The 16,879-nt window shown below is 43.0% G+C and overlaps 1 protein-coding gene across 2 annotated transcripts; it reads right to left on the reverse strand.

Annotated features, from left to right (window-relative positions):
• Window positions 1-4,465: 4,465 nt before the first annotated feature.
• rab35b (RAB35, member RAS oncogene family b) lies at window positions 4,466-15,794 on the reverse strand. 2 transcript variants are annotated; one of them, XM_073466481.1, is made up of 6 exons: window positions 15,479-15,794; window positions 12,875-12,925; window positions 12,652-12,775; window positions 8,552-8,676; window positions 8,255-8,379; window positions 4,466-6,985 (listed from the first exon to the last, which is right to left on the reverse strand). In XM_073466481.1, the coding sequence occupies exons 1-6, from the start codon at window positions 15,528-15,530 to the stop codon at window positions 6,857-6,859; spliced, it is 606 nt and encodes a 201-aa protein (XP_073322582.1). In that variant the 5' UTR covers window positions 15,531-15,794; the 3' UTR covers window positions 4,466-6,856. The 2 variants fall into 2 exon arrangements, with proteins under 2 accessions (XP_073322582.1, XP_073322583.1); XM_073466482.1 differs by lacking the exon at window positions 8,255-8,379 and having other exon boundaries at window positions 6,794-6,985; window positions 15,479-15,603.
• Between the last annotated feature and the right edge of the window lie 1,085 nt (window positions 15,795-16,879).

Below are 16,879 nucleotides of genomic sequence, written 5' to 3' on the forward strand. Positions count from 1 at the left end.
ACCACTTAACCAAAAAAAAACCTCATGGACCTGCTAGCGTTAACTTCCAAACATCCCAAAAACAACTAAAATCTAATTTACTAAATCTACTCGGGGACCAGTAGGGGGCTCTTGCTGACCCATAACTGCTTCACCATAATTTAAGATCACCAGATCTCACTCAGAGATACCAGCCACCTAAATACATCTGTTTTTTTTCATCAGGATCCATGAATTATTCCCTGAGAAATTAATGAAAATGTAGAAGAAAAAAAAAGCCCTATCTCGCAACGTTAAAGGATCCGCCCCTTTATCTGGATCGGCACCAAAAGTCGAAGGGGTCTATTCTGGGCTGAGACACATCCTCCGTCTGAGTTTCGTGGAAATCTGTTCAGTAGTTTTTGTGTAATCCTGCTGACAAACCAACAAACAAACAGACACAGGACTCAACAAAGCTCCTCCAGAGACACATGACATTTAAATAACAGGTCAGAAATCCTCCCATGACAAGTAAACTGACTCTCACAGTCAGAGTGAAATCACCGGAGTTCCCCTTTAAAATTCGACCCTGTTTGTCCCCGAAAGTAATGACATGACACATATCGTCACGGTTAAGTTTCACATATCACACTGAAGTAAAACAGAAACAAACTTGAGCAGGACCAGAGGATCCTGCACCGAGTGAATGTATAAAAACCAGCACTTTTTCAGTCGGGCCTGTCTGTGGCGAACTCAACGAGGCCTTCATGTTCGTCCCCGACATCTGAATAAACCTCTGGGTGACTGAAGTTGGTCTTACTGTTTGTCCAGGTGGTATCGTTTCTTTTTCCACAGCTCATCTTCTATTTGATATTCAAGACATTTATCAAAACATCGTCCCTCATGATGTCAATCATCTTCCTAGTTGACCAAAATTTAAATGTTTACATCAGCTTGAGATGGAGGAAGAACCACGTAGACTGCTCATCAATGAATCCAGCTTAACAATAACCTGTTGAATTTTCCTATCATTAAGAAGCATGTTGGTGTACAGATAAATCCACTGAACGTCCTCTGCAGTGGTCAACATCTAAGCTGCTTTGGTTCAACACTAATAGAAAAAGGTCTACCTCCATTTTCATTGCTTCAATACTTCATGGGCACTTTGATTTCTTAGCTGCCGGGGCTTCCGTTTTTAGGCGACATATCTGTGACTCCATTTTGTAACCACAGCGCGTGTTGACCTGAAATCTGAAAGCGAGCGTGAATGACTAACAGTGTGGCGCGGTGATGTCTCATGTCCGTCTGTGTTTGTACTCATGTCTAATTCAGCTGTGTAAAACCTATGCAGGTGTCTTCTTGTCGTCTCAGCTGGTTTGTTGGGCAGGATCAACCCAAAGAATGATTTTTATAAAAAAAAAAAAGTCAAATAGGTTTGGACGAAATCGATATATTTATAAGAAAAAAAAATGCATACCTTTTGAATGAAAATCTTTTTTTAGAGAGAAATATACCTGTACATTGTTATTTCTAGGCTGTTTTTCTTCTCACGTGTCCTAACAGCGAGCAGGAAATGTCATCGGTGAGTTGGACGTTATCATAACTGTGTTTATTTGACTGTTCGGGTGTGGCATGCGGTCCAGCCGGTCCAGAGATTCACGAGTGCTTCACCAGAATCAGTCCCCAAATATGACGAGCAACTCATTGCAAGAAGCCTCATGAATCTCTGTTGTTTATCCAAGAGCGCCCCATCACTTGCAAATTCAGTTGAGCGTTTCTCATTAGCACCTCCGTATATTCTAATTAAATCCTTTCTGCATTTTAATTTACCCTTTAGACACGTTAAAAGGCTTTGTTTGGGTTGCCAGGTTGTGAAAAATCTCTGTGGCTGTCAAGTCAATAACAGGGTCAAGTTGTTAAAGGACGAGTTAGACATTTATGCTTTTTTGCTCTCGAACAGAGAGTTTTATGAGAAGATCAATATCCAGCAGCTTAGCTCAGCATAAAGGCTGGGAACATGCGATCTTCTCTTCTTACTCTCTGTCGAAAAGACAATTTCTCAAATATGTCAAACTATTCCTTTAACAGCCATTAATAAAGGGCATTAAGCATTTATTCTGCAGTTATAAGTGTTTATTACTCATTAATAAACTGTAAATATAAATGTTAGCGACTCTTTTTGCGATAGGCTAGTCTGAATTTGTAAATACATTGTTAATGAATACATTTAGGTCCAAATGTTCTGCAGCCCTTTTTCCAGGAGGTCAGAGGTCAAACGATTTTTTTGGATGAGTCTTTCTGACAAGTTTAAGAGCTAAAAAAGACTAATCACATGTCTGTAGGGATTATCACAACTTGGAAACCCAAAATGTACTTTGTTTTTAATCCAGGAAAACCTGCTGAAGATTAAAAATCTCTTTCTGTGAATATCCTCACCACGATAGGAGCACTGACGATGAGTGTAATCTCTAATGAGTAGCGAGAAGATGAGATAGTTAACACAATACAGTCCGTATCCAAAACATAATCAGACCAACACAATAACTTATAGTCCCTCTAAACATCGGCATCCAGAAGAGAGAGCATCTCAACAACTTTCTCAACTTTCTCAGAATTTCACGATATCACGATAAAAAAAGTCGAGGAAACTACAGCCTACAATCCGCTGCATCAGCTCTGACGCTGGTTGTTTACTGAACATACCACTGAACATACAGTCAGGAAATAATACGATTTTCGTGCCGCTGGTCGTCTGCTGGACAACCTGAGGGAGGGAGCAACTGCTGTTGGCTATGGCTGCTGTCTTGTTTTGCAATTGCGCACAGTCCAATCCTTCATTGCCAAAGACAATTCATGGCTACTTTTTGCACATGTGTAGTTCATGGCCGGCTACTTTTATTGTACTAAAGAAGGAAAGCAGAAGGACCTCAAGTAAAAACTAAAAACTAATTGTATATGAATGATAAACGCTGTGCACGTCAGATTTATTATTAAAGGACATTTTTTAAATACCGTATCGTGGATTATTTATCATTATTACCGTGCAAGTTTGTGGTATCGTTACATCCCTAGTAGATGATGTATTAATCGGCCATTAAAATCTCGCCTTATTAGGAAGTTCACGGTTCCTATCTGAAGGGACGTGATGTAGAACATGTTCCTCCCTCAGGCAGACGTAAATGCAAAGTGTGAAAGTGGATTCAGAAACTGAACCTTCGGGTTTGGGACTGCCACAGCTGCCTGCAGCGAGCTCGGATCAAACGCCGGTCACTCCTGCCACACTCAGACTCTCATTCGTTTCACTTCATGTCACATTTTTGTTGGACGCGATCAGTGTAACATATTCAGTTCTGTCCACATTGTTTCTGTTTCTGTTTCCTGTTTTACTGTTCATGACTGTACGGATTCGTTTTCTGATTGAAAGCATTTTCGAGACACCGTCGGCTGTGTGTGTGTTTTCTGTGGTAAACATCCCGATGCTGTGGGTCCAGTGTGTGCTGCAGTGACAGACAGACGTGCCATTGAGTGTTTTATACGTTTGTCTGTCTCCACTTGGTCGGATGTTGTTTGGGAATTTAGTGCTTTCGGTGGGCTCATTGTGCTCCGTGTGAGTGCTTCCATTCACCACCGACTAACAGCACTGTTTTTAGTTACAGAATGCTTCAAACTATTCAAAATATTTATCATGCAATTTTCTTAGCATTTTGGGGATTTTTTTGTACAAATAAAATACTTTACAATCTGCTCGTCTCCACTGACTCTCGGCCTTGAAACACAGACGCTTTTCCTTCTCTGGTTCTCACACTCAGACTCTCAGACCCAACTAAGGTGTAATGAAATGGAATTTTATAAATCAAGACAAAGAAAGTCAAAAAGGTTTGGGTGAAATCAAACTACCTATAAAAATGCAAACCCTTTGAACGGAGATATTTAAAGGGGCTCTGTGGAACTAAAAGCTGGTTGTTAGTTCATGTTAGCCGACTCCTTTTGGACTGTCGTGAAAAATCCAGCAGAGGAAAAGTCCAGCAACATTAAACAACTTTAACAAATCGTCCACAGGCTTGTACAGGCGACCAAGAGAGACGAGGATGGTCTAATTTATCACGTCACGTTAAAATCTGCTCATATACGGCCAATAAAAAAGTTTTACCATAAGTGAATAAACAAGCTGTTCTCAGAGGAAAATAAGGTCCCCAGAACACTGTTTGAAGCTAGAAAGGTGGCAGGGTCCGCCACATGTAAACAAAGCAAAACAATATGAAATTGTGTTGTCCTTTAAGGTCAGTTTATTCAGTCATGAACTCTTTCTCTGCTGATTGAACTACAAAGTGCACCTTTAAATCACCTTGAATTGATGTTATCAATCAACAGTGTATGTTCCTGATGGACAATAACTAACGATGACAAGCAACAATTAAAAACCACAAGTCTCTGATTGTTAATTGTTGCCGCTCGTGTGGAAAACTGAACTCTTATAAAAACAAGAATAAACAAAAGACACAGTAGCTTCTCAAAGACCAACACACACTTCCTCCCATTCAATTTTATTCACAGAAAAAGCAAAAAAATAATAAAGACACAGGTTTCAAATGAAGTTAAGCACTGACAAATGAGATCAGTCATTGTGTCAAATATTTATTCCTTTAAAACGTTTATTACTGATTAAATTCATGTAGGGAAAAATGAATAGTACATCTCTTTTTCTCCAGTGTACAGCAAACCACAGCTGACGAGTGTGTTTCAACCTTAGCACACGGGGCATGTTAAACACATGCACAGTTTGGTGTGCTAATTATGTGTGTATGTTCTATATTGAATATAAACACACAAATATATTTATATATACATACACATAATGAATAGAAATCATAAAGTGTGAGATTTGATACCATTTCCTAGGCCCTGGAGGTCGCAGTGACCTCTCATCGCGTATCAGGATCCCAAACCGGCTGCCAGAGTCTGCCCAGAGGATGAAAACTAAACGTTTCCAACAGAAGCTCAGCCAACAGCTACAGCTCTCTCCATTTATTACTCTCCCAATTCAAAAATAAAGAAACATATGTCAGTAATAGCCACTGTGCGATGCTTCCGACTCTGTGACAAAACCCTGGACATGGAGAGGGAGAGGAGCTCAGGCCCGAACACACTGAGATCCAGTGCTGCAGTCCATCCCCCCCCTGTTTGTTCTTACATTAACGGTCCCACCGTCCGCCACACTCTCACCATGGATGCCGAAAAACACTGTGCGGTAACACTTCAGTTGAACAGGTAAGCGGGGGGCGTCGTGAGAGCAAAAGAAAAAACATGACATCAGATTTGAACAGAGGTCGACCGTTTGAATATTCTGCAAGCTGAGAAAAATACAGTGAGTCCTCGACGGTCTGAATGCACGTCAGGCATCACCTTTTTACAAACCCCTTCAAACAAAGTGTTACATGCTCAGAAAACCACAGTCTGCTACGGATTGGAGGTCACCCATCGACTACGAGAAAGCAGGTTTCCAAGGTAAGAGCTCTCAATGGCCCAAACGCAAGGAAGTGAGTCCGTCATGGCGGTGAGAGGAGCTGATATGTGGGCGTTTGGGAGGGGAAAAAAGGCCAGTGGCTGCAGAGATACAGAGGGGGAAAAAGATAGAGGGAAGGAGGGCAACCCTGAGCGCTTCCTGAGGACTCAACAGGGTCCCATCAGACCCTGATTCACCCTGCCTCTTGGTCAACCAGGGGCCAATATGGCAACAGTCCAATGAGAGGCGCCACTGAGCTCTTAATATTTTTTTTTTCTATAATATTGGCAGTATTCATTGTTGTTTTTTTAAAAAAAAGAAAAGATGGAGGAAAAAGGTTTTAAAGCAAACTCTGAAAGCGAAGTAAGACTGCAGTGAACAGTGCTTTCAGAGCTCCAGGAGTGGTTAGACTGCTCTGCTGCACTTTTTACATTTTTTTAAATTTTTTGTAAAAAAAAAAAAAAAAAGAAAAACATAAAATCAATTAACGTTGGCTCAGCACTACTGAAGGTTAGAGGGGAGAAAGGTGGGAAGAGCTTGGCAAAATATAGACAAAGAGAAAAACAAAACATGAGAAGTCACCAGTTCCGTCCATCGGATTAGTTTGCTAAAAGGTCATCATCTACCAATCATCATCATCATCATCATCATCATCGTCGTCATCATCCGTGTGATTTTTTTTCTTCTCCTCCATCAAGTCAAAAAAACCCAAACCCTAGCAGTTCATGATCTGTTGGCGTGAGCCGCGGTAACACAGGTGTCTGAAATGCTGAAACTGGAGAAAGGTGGCGAGACCTCCGCGGTTATTCAGTCGCCCGTTCAAATAAAGAAACAAAAAAAAAAAACCATCCCAACCAACCAAACAACCTCCCGCCCTGACCCACCCCACCCCCCAAAAAATAAAACTAGAGAGAAAACAAAGAAATCCAGAAAAAGGTGAGCCCTCCGTCTCCTCAGGCGCAGAGTCTGACTCGACTCTGAATGTCCCGTGTGCAGTGGAATGAGGAGGAGAGATGAGATACTGATGGAGGAATATCGGGATTATGTGGATATAAATCTGAGCTTTATGGCCGGTCAGTTGTCAGCTTGCAGATCCTTTAAGAAAGGAGGACCTCAGGTCAATAGTGCCCATCTGCTGAATTCCAAATAAAACTTGATCTGACGTCTAATAAAATCTGTACATTTGTTGTTTTTTTTTTTAAGTCTTCATGATTAGTTTGTCCAAAGGGGACATTTATTTCCATTTATTTTTTTATTTTTTTAAAATCTTTCACCGTATATTTATTAAATCTTTATCTGCTCTTTAATTTAGATGCGCCGAGTCCCATCTTGTGTGTATGCGTGTGTGAAGAAAAAGACGCAGCCGGCCTTTTTAGTGGATGGCTTCCGAGTTTGCTAGCAGCACTTTTTCTTTCGTTTACTGTTCCGGGTGAGTTTGACCACGTCGTTCTGTTGCTGCTGCTGCTGCTTGGCTAGCACCTCCTTCTTGGCTCTTAGCACTAGCTCTGTGATGCAGTTGAACATCTGCAGGAGAAGCAAACAAAACGATGACGTGTGGGTGAGTGCAGCAAGCAGAGAGCCACATCAAACATTTCACAGAAAAGTATGTAGATCAGGTGTTTAGACTGCAGGGAAAGACCGCTTCAGTGATTTTTGTCCATTCAACATGAAGTTACAGCCGGCAACCGATCACCTTCGCTAACCGTAGAGACTAGAAACAGGGGAAACTAGCCCGGCTCTGTCCAACAGCATGAATAATCTGCCTACTCCAAAAGGTTTTTGTGAGAGTTATTGACACTTTCTTGGCAGAGAACAGTGGCTTTGTTAAGTTACCACTTCCTGGCAACCTCAGCATGACGACATGACAGAAAAAATACTGTGGTTTAACGTGTTAGTTTTGGTGTTTTTCCATCACATCTGCCGGCCTGGCTCCAGTTGGTTCGACTCTGCGCCATTTTGCATTTCCACCACAGCTGGGCTACCTGCAGTACTATCAAAGACTCACCGCTAACAAAGCGGCTCTGCTAATATCAAACGCGTTTCATTTCCTATAACTTCTTCACAATAAAAGCCCCCCCGTTAATTAGTCCTTTAAAAGCTTTTATTATGAAGCAGTATCACAGGACATGTTGCATTTTCACTGGCAACTAAACATGACAAAAACAAAACAGCAACAAACTAAAGAGATTCTGTGAGAGCTGAACACACTGACTTTTAAAAAATGTCTTTCTCTCAGGTTTCCTGCACAGACATGATTTGAGTATTGATTTGCAAGACACATTTGTTTGAGGGGGAGTCAGGTGCTTGTTGCAGGTTGGCTGTAGTCGCACAACGTCACTGCAGCTCGCTTGGAGGAGGGACAGGTGTGGGTAGGTGCCCTACTTCAGAGCAGTAAAACTGGTGATGGAAAAGCAGATCGGCACGGCTCGGTCTGACTCAGTGCAGCCAAAAAAGCCATTAGTGAGCTTTAAAGGTTGCCTTTACAGAGGCAGGCTAGCTGTTTCCCCGCGTCTCCAACCTTTATTATAGGCTAAGCTAACAATATGAAGACACTGACTTATGAAAGTGTATTTCCCAAAAACGATTCCTTTAAGGATGTGTTTGTACAAAGAAGATGCCCATTGAGCACACTGAGCCAGATCAGCAGGTTTCACAAAGCATTCAGGAACGCTGCCTAATTCAAACCTTCAGCTAAGCTGCTCCACATACCAGACATGTCCCAGAAACATCCTCACACAAACACATCAGTCTGCAAACAGTCTGAGGCCAGAGACGACAGAACTGGCGAGTTACCTCTTCAACGTTGATGTTCTCTTTTGCACTCGTCTCAAACAGGTTGATTCCCATCTGCTCTGCAAACTTCTGCGCGTCAGTCGTCTCGACCACCTTGGAGTTGGGGTCGTCGTTTTTGTTTCCCACTGAAAAATTAATATTGCAAAAGGTGACTCAACATGAGCGACTTGAAAACAAAGCTTGGAGCAATTCCCCCACTAAACAGGTGTGCACTGGCTTCAAGGGTAGAGTCTATTTTTAGATGAAGGTGACTACAATCCCTGGACTCTTTCTGAACAATGAAAGGTGCAAACTCACCTAATATTCGGCACACGTCATCACAGTTCTGGTTGATTTCATGTAGCCATCGTTTGACGTTGACGAAGGACTCGGCGCTCGTGACGTCGTATACCACTATGACCCCATGCGTTCCCCTGTAGTATCTGAACAGGCACAAAGGGAGAGAGACACAGTCAGCCTTTGACATTCAGTAACTCGGCGATTCACAGATTAAAAAACATATTCTCATGTTGTGTCAACTCAAAAGAACACAAAATCAGCACCAGCCACCAGTCAGATGCTGTAAAATATGACAGCGTCTTGTAGATGTTATTCCCTTCAATGGACACATAATAGTAACAGTCAGCTAGAAGTAATGTAAACAGTTGAAATGATTGGCTTTGAGTTAGTAGTGGTGGTGGTACAAATGCAAACTGACAGTAACCTAACCACTGACAATTTAAGTGAATACAAAAACATATCATCCAGTTATATTCACTCTCATATCACCAGTGTTGAAGTGGTATCCACTTTCAAATCAATTCAAATGAGCACTTTAGAAAGATGACGGGTGGTTTCAGTGATGGATCACTTGAGCTCACCTGACAGGATACAGCGTCTGATTAAAAGCTTGATATAACCACTGAGGTAGCTGGAGCTCACATCCAGCAGGGAGAGACAAATCTCAACTTAATGATCTTAAAATTGTTAAAAAGGAAAAACAAACTCTTAATAATGAGTAAATCATTCAAAATGAGCAACGACTTGATTCACATCCAGCTCATCAGAAGTGAACATCTGGTCGTCTAACAACGATAAAAAAAACATCTGTTGAGACCAGCTCAGTGAACATCGTCCATTTAAACAGCCTCTACAATAATGCAACACCGGTACACATCAGTACACAGTGTGAGTGAATAAGTAACGTGCCCACAAAGCTGAGACCAGCATCTGTCGCACACAGATGACTAAACCAGAATGTGACTGACAGTTTGACTGTAGACCTGCAGCCAGGCTTCAAACAGTGCACAAGGCCTCAGAAAGGGAGCATCCCCAGTGTAGCTACACTCACCAGACAAACACAAAGACCCTTTTGTCAGGCTGTGTGTGTGTGTGTGTGTGTGTGTGTGTGTGTGTGTGTGTGTGTGTGTGTGTGTGTGCCTGGCGTGACAGTGTGGGGATACAGTGTTTTGCCAGAGCATGTCCCCAATGTTCAGCAGTAATGGGCCACCAGACAGCAGGGTGGATGGCTAAATGTTTAGGTCTGTGTGTGTGTGTGTGTGTGTTCAGTACACATGATTAGAAAAACCATGAACTAACAGACACACAGCAGGCGTGTGGGGCCCGACCTGCAGCCACTCTTCCTGCAGTACAACTCTGCAGCACAAACAAGGTAATAAACTGTTGCTAAGCTGGACTTCTCCCTCAAAAGTCATCAGTCAGTGGCATCTTACAGTCGAGTGTTTCTGCAAGTGAAAGTAAGAAAAAAAGCCTGAGCCCACTAGAGACTGTATTTTACGTCATTCTTGGACTTTGTGCCTGACTCTGATGGCAGCGGTGGGTCTGGCATATGGCTCCCAGTGTGCCTGAGTGGACCGAGCCGATCTCTGGGCCCATGATGCATCTCAACAAATTCGTTTAGGCCCTAATGAGGCACCACGCCACTCATACTTGAGCACAGTGAACAATCAGCCTCAACGGGCTGCCTGCTCGGCGGAGGGATTCCTGCAGAAAGACTGGCCAGGACGGTCAGACTCCTCAGGGGCTGAAGCGTCGGACCTGAAGAAGATTTTTAAGCTTTCTGGATGTATTTGGCGTTCAGATCTACGTCACCGCAGCGGTGCTTGACGTTACATAACAACTATCCGACAGGCCCTCCTGACCTTCAATGCAACACTCACATGTCTTGGGCAGTGACAGTTTAACAAGCCTCTGTCGGCTTCTGTCAAAGTCAAAAGGAGACGAGTATGTGAGATGACTGCAGTTTGAGCTGTAGGTCACATCAATGCTGTTTGTGACCCCTCACACAGTGACAGCGACTGCACAGTTACACACTACTCCCTTTATTGATTACACTCTGGGTGTCAATTCTGCACTCAAGCCGGTCCATGTCATTTACATGGCAGTTAAACGGCGAGTTCATAGTGCAGCGGGGCGTTCACAAGGAAAAAGAAATCATGGGACAGCCGACGACAACGAGAGCATCCTGCTGCAGTTCAGTCACTGAGTGCAGTTTATAGAAATACTGCTGTAACGCTGCTAATTATAAATATTTCATATTAACAATGGATGAAGAGACTATGTGACATGAAAATGGGTCGCTCGTACTGACAAACACACCGAGAATCATCACAGCAGCTCCTCTACACGGCTATACGCCGTCTTTCACCTCTTTGTTTTGATTCACTCTCATCGGTCTCATCAGTGTTTTCACACAGCAGTTTTCAGCGATAAAGCTCTGACTGCTCTCTACCTGCTCAGCACCAAACAAAGAAATATTCCATATGTACTTTTTTTATTTTGAGAAAAAGAGACGCCGATAATAATCGAAAGAAAACTGTCTTTTTTTCAAGCAAACATGTCGAACATTTGCTGGTTCCAGCTTCTTAAATGTAAGAAATTGCTGCTTTTCTTTGTCATTTATGATAGTAAACGAGAGTATTTGGGTTTGGAAGGTTTTTCACAATGTTTCACAACAAAAATATGTGTCAGTTGTGGCCCCAATAACCACTACTACTATTATAATTGTAGTAGTAGTAGTAGTAGTAGTAGTAGTAGTAGTAGTAGTGGTAGTAATAGTAGAGTTATGACAACATGGTACAAGGTAACGTTTGAAAAGCTTTCCCCTGAATAAATGAAACATTTTTAATATTTGAAGCTCACATCCATTTTGCATTAACTGCCTTCTCCTGGCCACAGATCCAGAACCAGTCACCTGGAGGCCAACCACCGCCGTGTCTGCCGACGGCCCGCTCACCCCTCACACAAACGTTATGTAATCCAGTTATATTCTTCAGTGCCGTGCTGAGAGCTGCAGGCGTCACGGCAAATGATGCGGCCAGTTTTTGAAAGCTTGGGAAAAGTGTTTCCATTCAAGAGTCGCGAGCAGCTGTTCGCTTTGTGCTGCGACTCGGCCGTGGCCAAACTGAACACATCTAGATCACAGGCCTCGTGTCGGACACATGTTCGACATCTGTATTTTCTATGGGTGGGAAACTCCTCCGCATGTTGCAACATAGTAAAATATTAATGTGGGTTGATTGAGTCTGAATGAAAGCGTGAGAAAATCCAGGGAGTTTTGAGTTCTGGATTTAAAGGATGAACGTCAGAGTTGTTTTATCTTTCTATTATTGTCATCATCAACTGTTCACAGGGACGGACCAGAACCAACAATTATCCTTATCCTATGAACAGGTACTGAATACGCAGCCTGTGTACCATACAACCTAACCATCATTCATAACATACTGAAAGAAATGTCAGCCAATGCAACGACAACAGCGCTCCATCCCACAGATTAGGGTTGGAAAGACTTCATGATTGATTAATCGATTAACTTTTAGTCTATTAAATGTGGAAAATGCTCATCACAATTTCCTCAGAGTGCAAAGTTACGTCTGCAGATTGCCTCCAAAACCCAACTCTTCATTCACATCAATCACAAACGACAAAAGAAAAGCAGAAAATCTCCACACTTAAGAAGCTGGAAACAGCAAATGTTACACTCAGCTCTACCACAGACGCCAAAGGTACATCAGGCTGCGACTTTACAGACAATACTCAGTGTTTTCACCTCGAAAGGTGTGGATAGACTCTCTGCTCTCAGTGTGGACGCTGTGCAACACCAGACAGAACTGTGTGACACACATAACGAGCATACGAGGGTTGAGGACGCCCAGCCCCTGCCATCGTGTAGCACTACAGTACGAGACCAGGAGCCTCCCTCTCACATCTGTAATTAGGATCTGTGGGGAATTCCATCCAGTTTCACAGAGCAGCACCGACTCATTCTCGTTGTCTACAAACTGCTTCCTCAAATAATACCTAATCTGAGGACCACAGAGAGCTATTCTTGGTTTCAGATGCAGATGATGAAACGAAAATGACGTGCTTCACCTGACGCGTGCGGGTCTACTTACGTGGAGGTGATGGTGCGGAAGCGCTCCTGCCCCGCCGTGTCCCAGATCTGTAGCTTCACCTTCTCCCCGTTGATTTCCACCGTCCGGATCTTAAAGTCCACGCCGATCGTGGTGATATAGCTACCTGCAAACACGCACGCCGACACAACAATCGAGTCAGCGACGACACCAAAGTACAAAGTCTCGAAAATGATGCTGCAGCGGCTGAGACAGAACCACGTACCTGAAAATGTGTTGTCTGCAAATCGCAGGAGGAGACTGCTCTTCCCCACTCCTGAGGAGGAAACACAAGCACAGGATGAGGTTTAGAGTACAACACAAAAACTGAGCTCATTCGCTGTCATTTTCTATTAGAAGCTCTGTGAGTAAAAACTGTCTGATGACAAAAATGTTGACTTTTCTTTGCTCATACGATGAATGAGTTACCCAAACCGCAATACACTTATGGCGCCGGATGAATTCCCTCGATACTATCGAGTACCAGAATATGTCTTGTCATTTAATACCAGATTTCAATACGTAAGGAGTTCATCTCATCAGCCAATAAGCAAGCAGCTGCTTGTTGAGCCAAGATATAATAGTGCTGATGATTGGCTGTCTCGAGGCATGCTGGGAAAACACTAGGTTACACCGAGAGACGAGGCTCACCACGTGTATATGTAATGCAATCTTTTGTTAAAACAGATTTCATGGAACCGGTATCGCAATTTTTTCTCGAGCCCAGCTGTAAACCTCAAACAAGACAATTGCTGTAGTCCTTTCGTACCTAAAGATGTAGTTGCAACTTCAACCTGTTGCACGGTGTACAGGGTGGAGGATTTAAGGTAAGCAGGCCGCATCCGACGTGTTCACGTAAAGCATTTTGACAACACTACAGAGGTTTAATCAGTGCAACAGCAGAACAAACGGCAGCAGCTGCGAAGGCTTGCACCAAAGCCACAGAGGCAAGGCATCAAGAGGAACAGATATATCTGTCTGGGAACCTAAAATTATCACGCATAATAAATAGCTTTTAGGAAGAAATAACAGACACACGGCTGATGACAGGAGAGGAGAAAGCAGAGGGAGAGGGGAGTGATTTAAAAAATGAAACCGTATGAGAGGGATCAGTGCTGTGTCTTCAACAGATCAGTGCTCAGGTTGCAGCTGGAAGTTAGGAAGTGACTCTGCCGCCCTGCCCGGGGTGGGACTCAACCTGAAGCCTACCTATTGTGTTATTGTCATATCATGTTTGATTGGTCCCCACATAAAAGCTCTCAGGTTCCTGTGAGCTCCACGCAACAGAGTTCAACAAACAATAACCAAAGCTTCAAAGCAGAAGAGTCATCTTGTGGACATTTGAAGCTTTAATATTCTTTGCCTTCCTGCTGTCGGGCTAAAAAGACAAAAAACACCATCATCTTTAAAATATACATTTCTAAGGGTGTCCTTGATTAAATCATCCACGACACTTTAAATGTTTGTGGCCTGGAACTTCGTGTTACACGACTGAGCTCGAGTCAAACGTCTCTCCGTGAACAGATGTGCCACTGTGATGGGCCAGAAGCTAAACAAGTGCAGCTAAGTGATAAAGACTCAGCCTCGGTGCAGCCTGGAGATCCAGTGTGTGGCCTGTCTGTTAGCAGCAGATCTGACTGCATGCAGCTGAGGGGGGGGGGGGGGGGGCAGAGGTCAGAGCATCTTTCCCCAAATAATCTCAGACAGTTGTACTTCCACGCTGCAGCTGAGGGGGACACTGGCCTCTGTGTTTGAAGGGCTTGCTGTGCGGCCTTGCCCTCAGCTGATGGGGTAGTGCCAGGATCGGAGCTGTCAATGAATCCAAAGATCATGGCCCACAAAGAAGTCCTGCAGGCTGAGGCTATACTCCTGCTGAGGGTGGAGCTGTATTATATGCATACTTTAATGGGCAGATGCAAGAAGAGCAAGACCCATTCATTGTACACACATTTACATCATGCATCTACCTGTTACTGTGGCTGTGTTACGTCATTTGTTTTAGCATAATAAAGGAAGCTAAGCACGACACAGTGAGCAGTGTTTGAGCCTCTGGATCTTGGCAGATAGACGATCTTAATTAGGTGATACTACAGCTGATACTAACCACTGTGTCAGTCTCACTTCACTATACTTTTGACTGGCTGGATGCAAACCAGACTGCAGTGCAGCATTCCTCCACTACTAAAGCAGCTAGCTAGCTAGCTAGCTAGCTCTACCATGCTAGCCAGCTAAATAACAAAATGCATTTCAGTAACTTCACCTGACTCAGCTGACCTAACACCAAGCAGCAAACACAAGACGCTATCTTTAGCTTGTGTAGACAGACCCTCCACTGCTACAAAACATTAGCTTTCTCAGCTAACGTTAGCTAACAGCTAGCTACACAACCAAAACTTCCAGCTAGCTAGCTAACACAGCTACAGAGGAGAGATACAAAATAGAGGCCAAATGAGAGAAACAGTGCAGTTGTTTGGGGGAACAGTGTGTGTTTTGTTGTGAGGCTGAAACAAACGTCTCAGTCAAAATATCTAGCGACGAGCCCCTTTATGGATCTGGAGGCGATATCCGGCCCGATCGGCTGACATGCCCAGCCCGGACACACACAACCTCCGCCCTGTCACCGCCACAGAAATATGGCGGATGTGTACATTTCACCAATCATTTTGCATGAAGACAATAAAAAAGATAAAGTGTTGTAAACGCAACATGGAAGTACACTGCGTGTGTGGAGCTGCATTTCTCCTTTCCCCCCCCTCTTGTAAAAAAAAAAAAAAAAAAAAAAAACACGACAAGGCCTACTTCCCGTCCCGCATCCCCGGCGTCGCCTTACCGCTGTCACCGATGATGAGCAGCTTGAAGAGGTAATCGTAGTCCCTGGCCATGCCGGTAGCTGGTGGCTCACCCCCGCCTTGTGCCGCTTCTTTTGCTCGGTCTTCTTGTCCGACCCCCCTCCGGTTTGTTAAAAAAAAAAAAAAAACACACAATCACCGATATGAAAGATGCTACAAAGTGTTAGCCCCCCGAGCCGGCGGCGTTTTTTCTCGGGGTTTCGCGGCGTCAGCAATCCTCTCCCTCCGCTGCAAACAGCCGGAAACTCCGCTTCCTTCTCTTGGTGGAGCTGCACCCAACTCTGACCCGGCGCCACTGCGCAGGCTCCCTCCGCAGAGCCGCCGTCCCATCCCACTGATGAGCGCCAGTGCGGTGTTCATGCTGCTGGGAGGGCTGGAGACTCGAGCCGTGCCGCGGAGAGACAACATGCAGCAGCAGCATCCTTCATTTTTCTTTAAAAATCATTTAAAAGACAGAAATCACACTCTACGGAAGCCCTGAGGGACAAGAGAGACGTATGTTATTCTGGGGAGTAGTCACTGAATCTGATCGATGTTATTTCCTCTCCTGTTTTAATGGCTTAAAGTTTTGCCAGGATAATATTTTTAAGTTGCTTAATTTTTTTCTTTCCATCTGTGAAAACATTTGAAAAGAAATAAAATAAATCAAAAATAATAATTAAGAGAAAAGAAACTTTTTCATGTGTAAACCGAGAAAGATTTTTTTCACAAATGGAAAAATTACATTAAAATCACACAAGAAAAACATTTTCACAAGATTTTTTTGTGTGAAACCAGTGATTTGAGAGAAAAATTCACAAGAAATTAATTTTTTCACGTGAAACCGAGTTTTTTCTCCGGAAAGCAATTTTTAAAAATGTTTTCACAGATGGAAAAAAAAAATTACATTAAAATCAAACAAGAAAATAGTTTTCAGTTTTCACACATGAATCTTTTAAATGTAAAAAATTACATTAATTTAATTTAATGTGTGGAACATGTGAAACCATTTTTTTTTTACTGTTTCACACATTAAAAATTATTTAAAAATCTTCTTGTGACCATTTTTTCCCCACTCAGTTCCACAAATAAATAAATGTTCATTCAAAACACAATCAGCGTCACACAAAATCAAACTACAAAAATGTCTTCACAGACAAACAAAGAAAGGGAACCTAGAGAGATTATCCTGAAGTTTTCCACCCACCACATCACAAGTCATCAACACAGGAGAGAAAATAATTTAGACCAGATTTAGAAAATGAAAAAACTGTTTCACATGAAAAAAACAAACATATTTCTCCAGATTTGTTCACGCTTACACAGATGGAAAAAAATAAGGAACTTAAAGACTATCCTGGCAAAACTTTTTTTTTTCCACCAGATTGCAAGTCATAATAAAC

The sequence above is a fragment of the Pagrus major genome, chromosome 5, assembly GCF_040436345.1.
Source record: "Pagrus major chromosome 5, Pma_NU_1.0".
In the NCBI taxonomy this organism is placed as follows: Eukaryota; Metazoa; Chordata; class Actinopteri; order Spariformes; family Sparidae; genus Pagrus; species Pagrus major.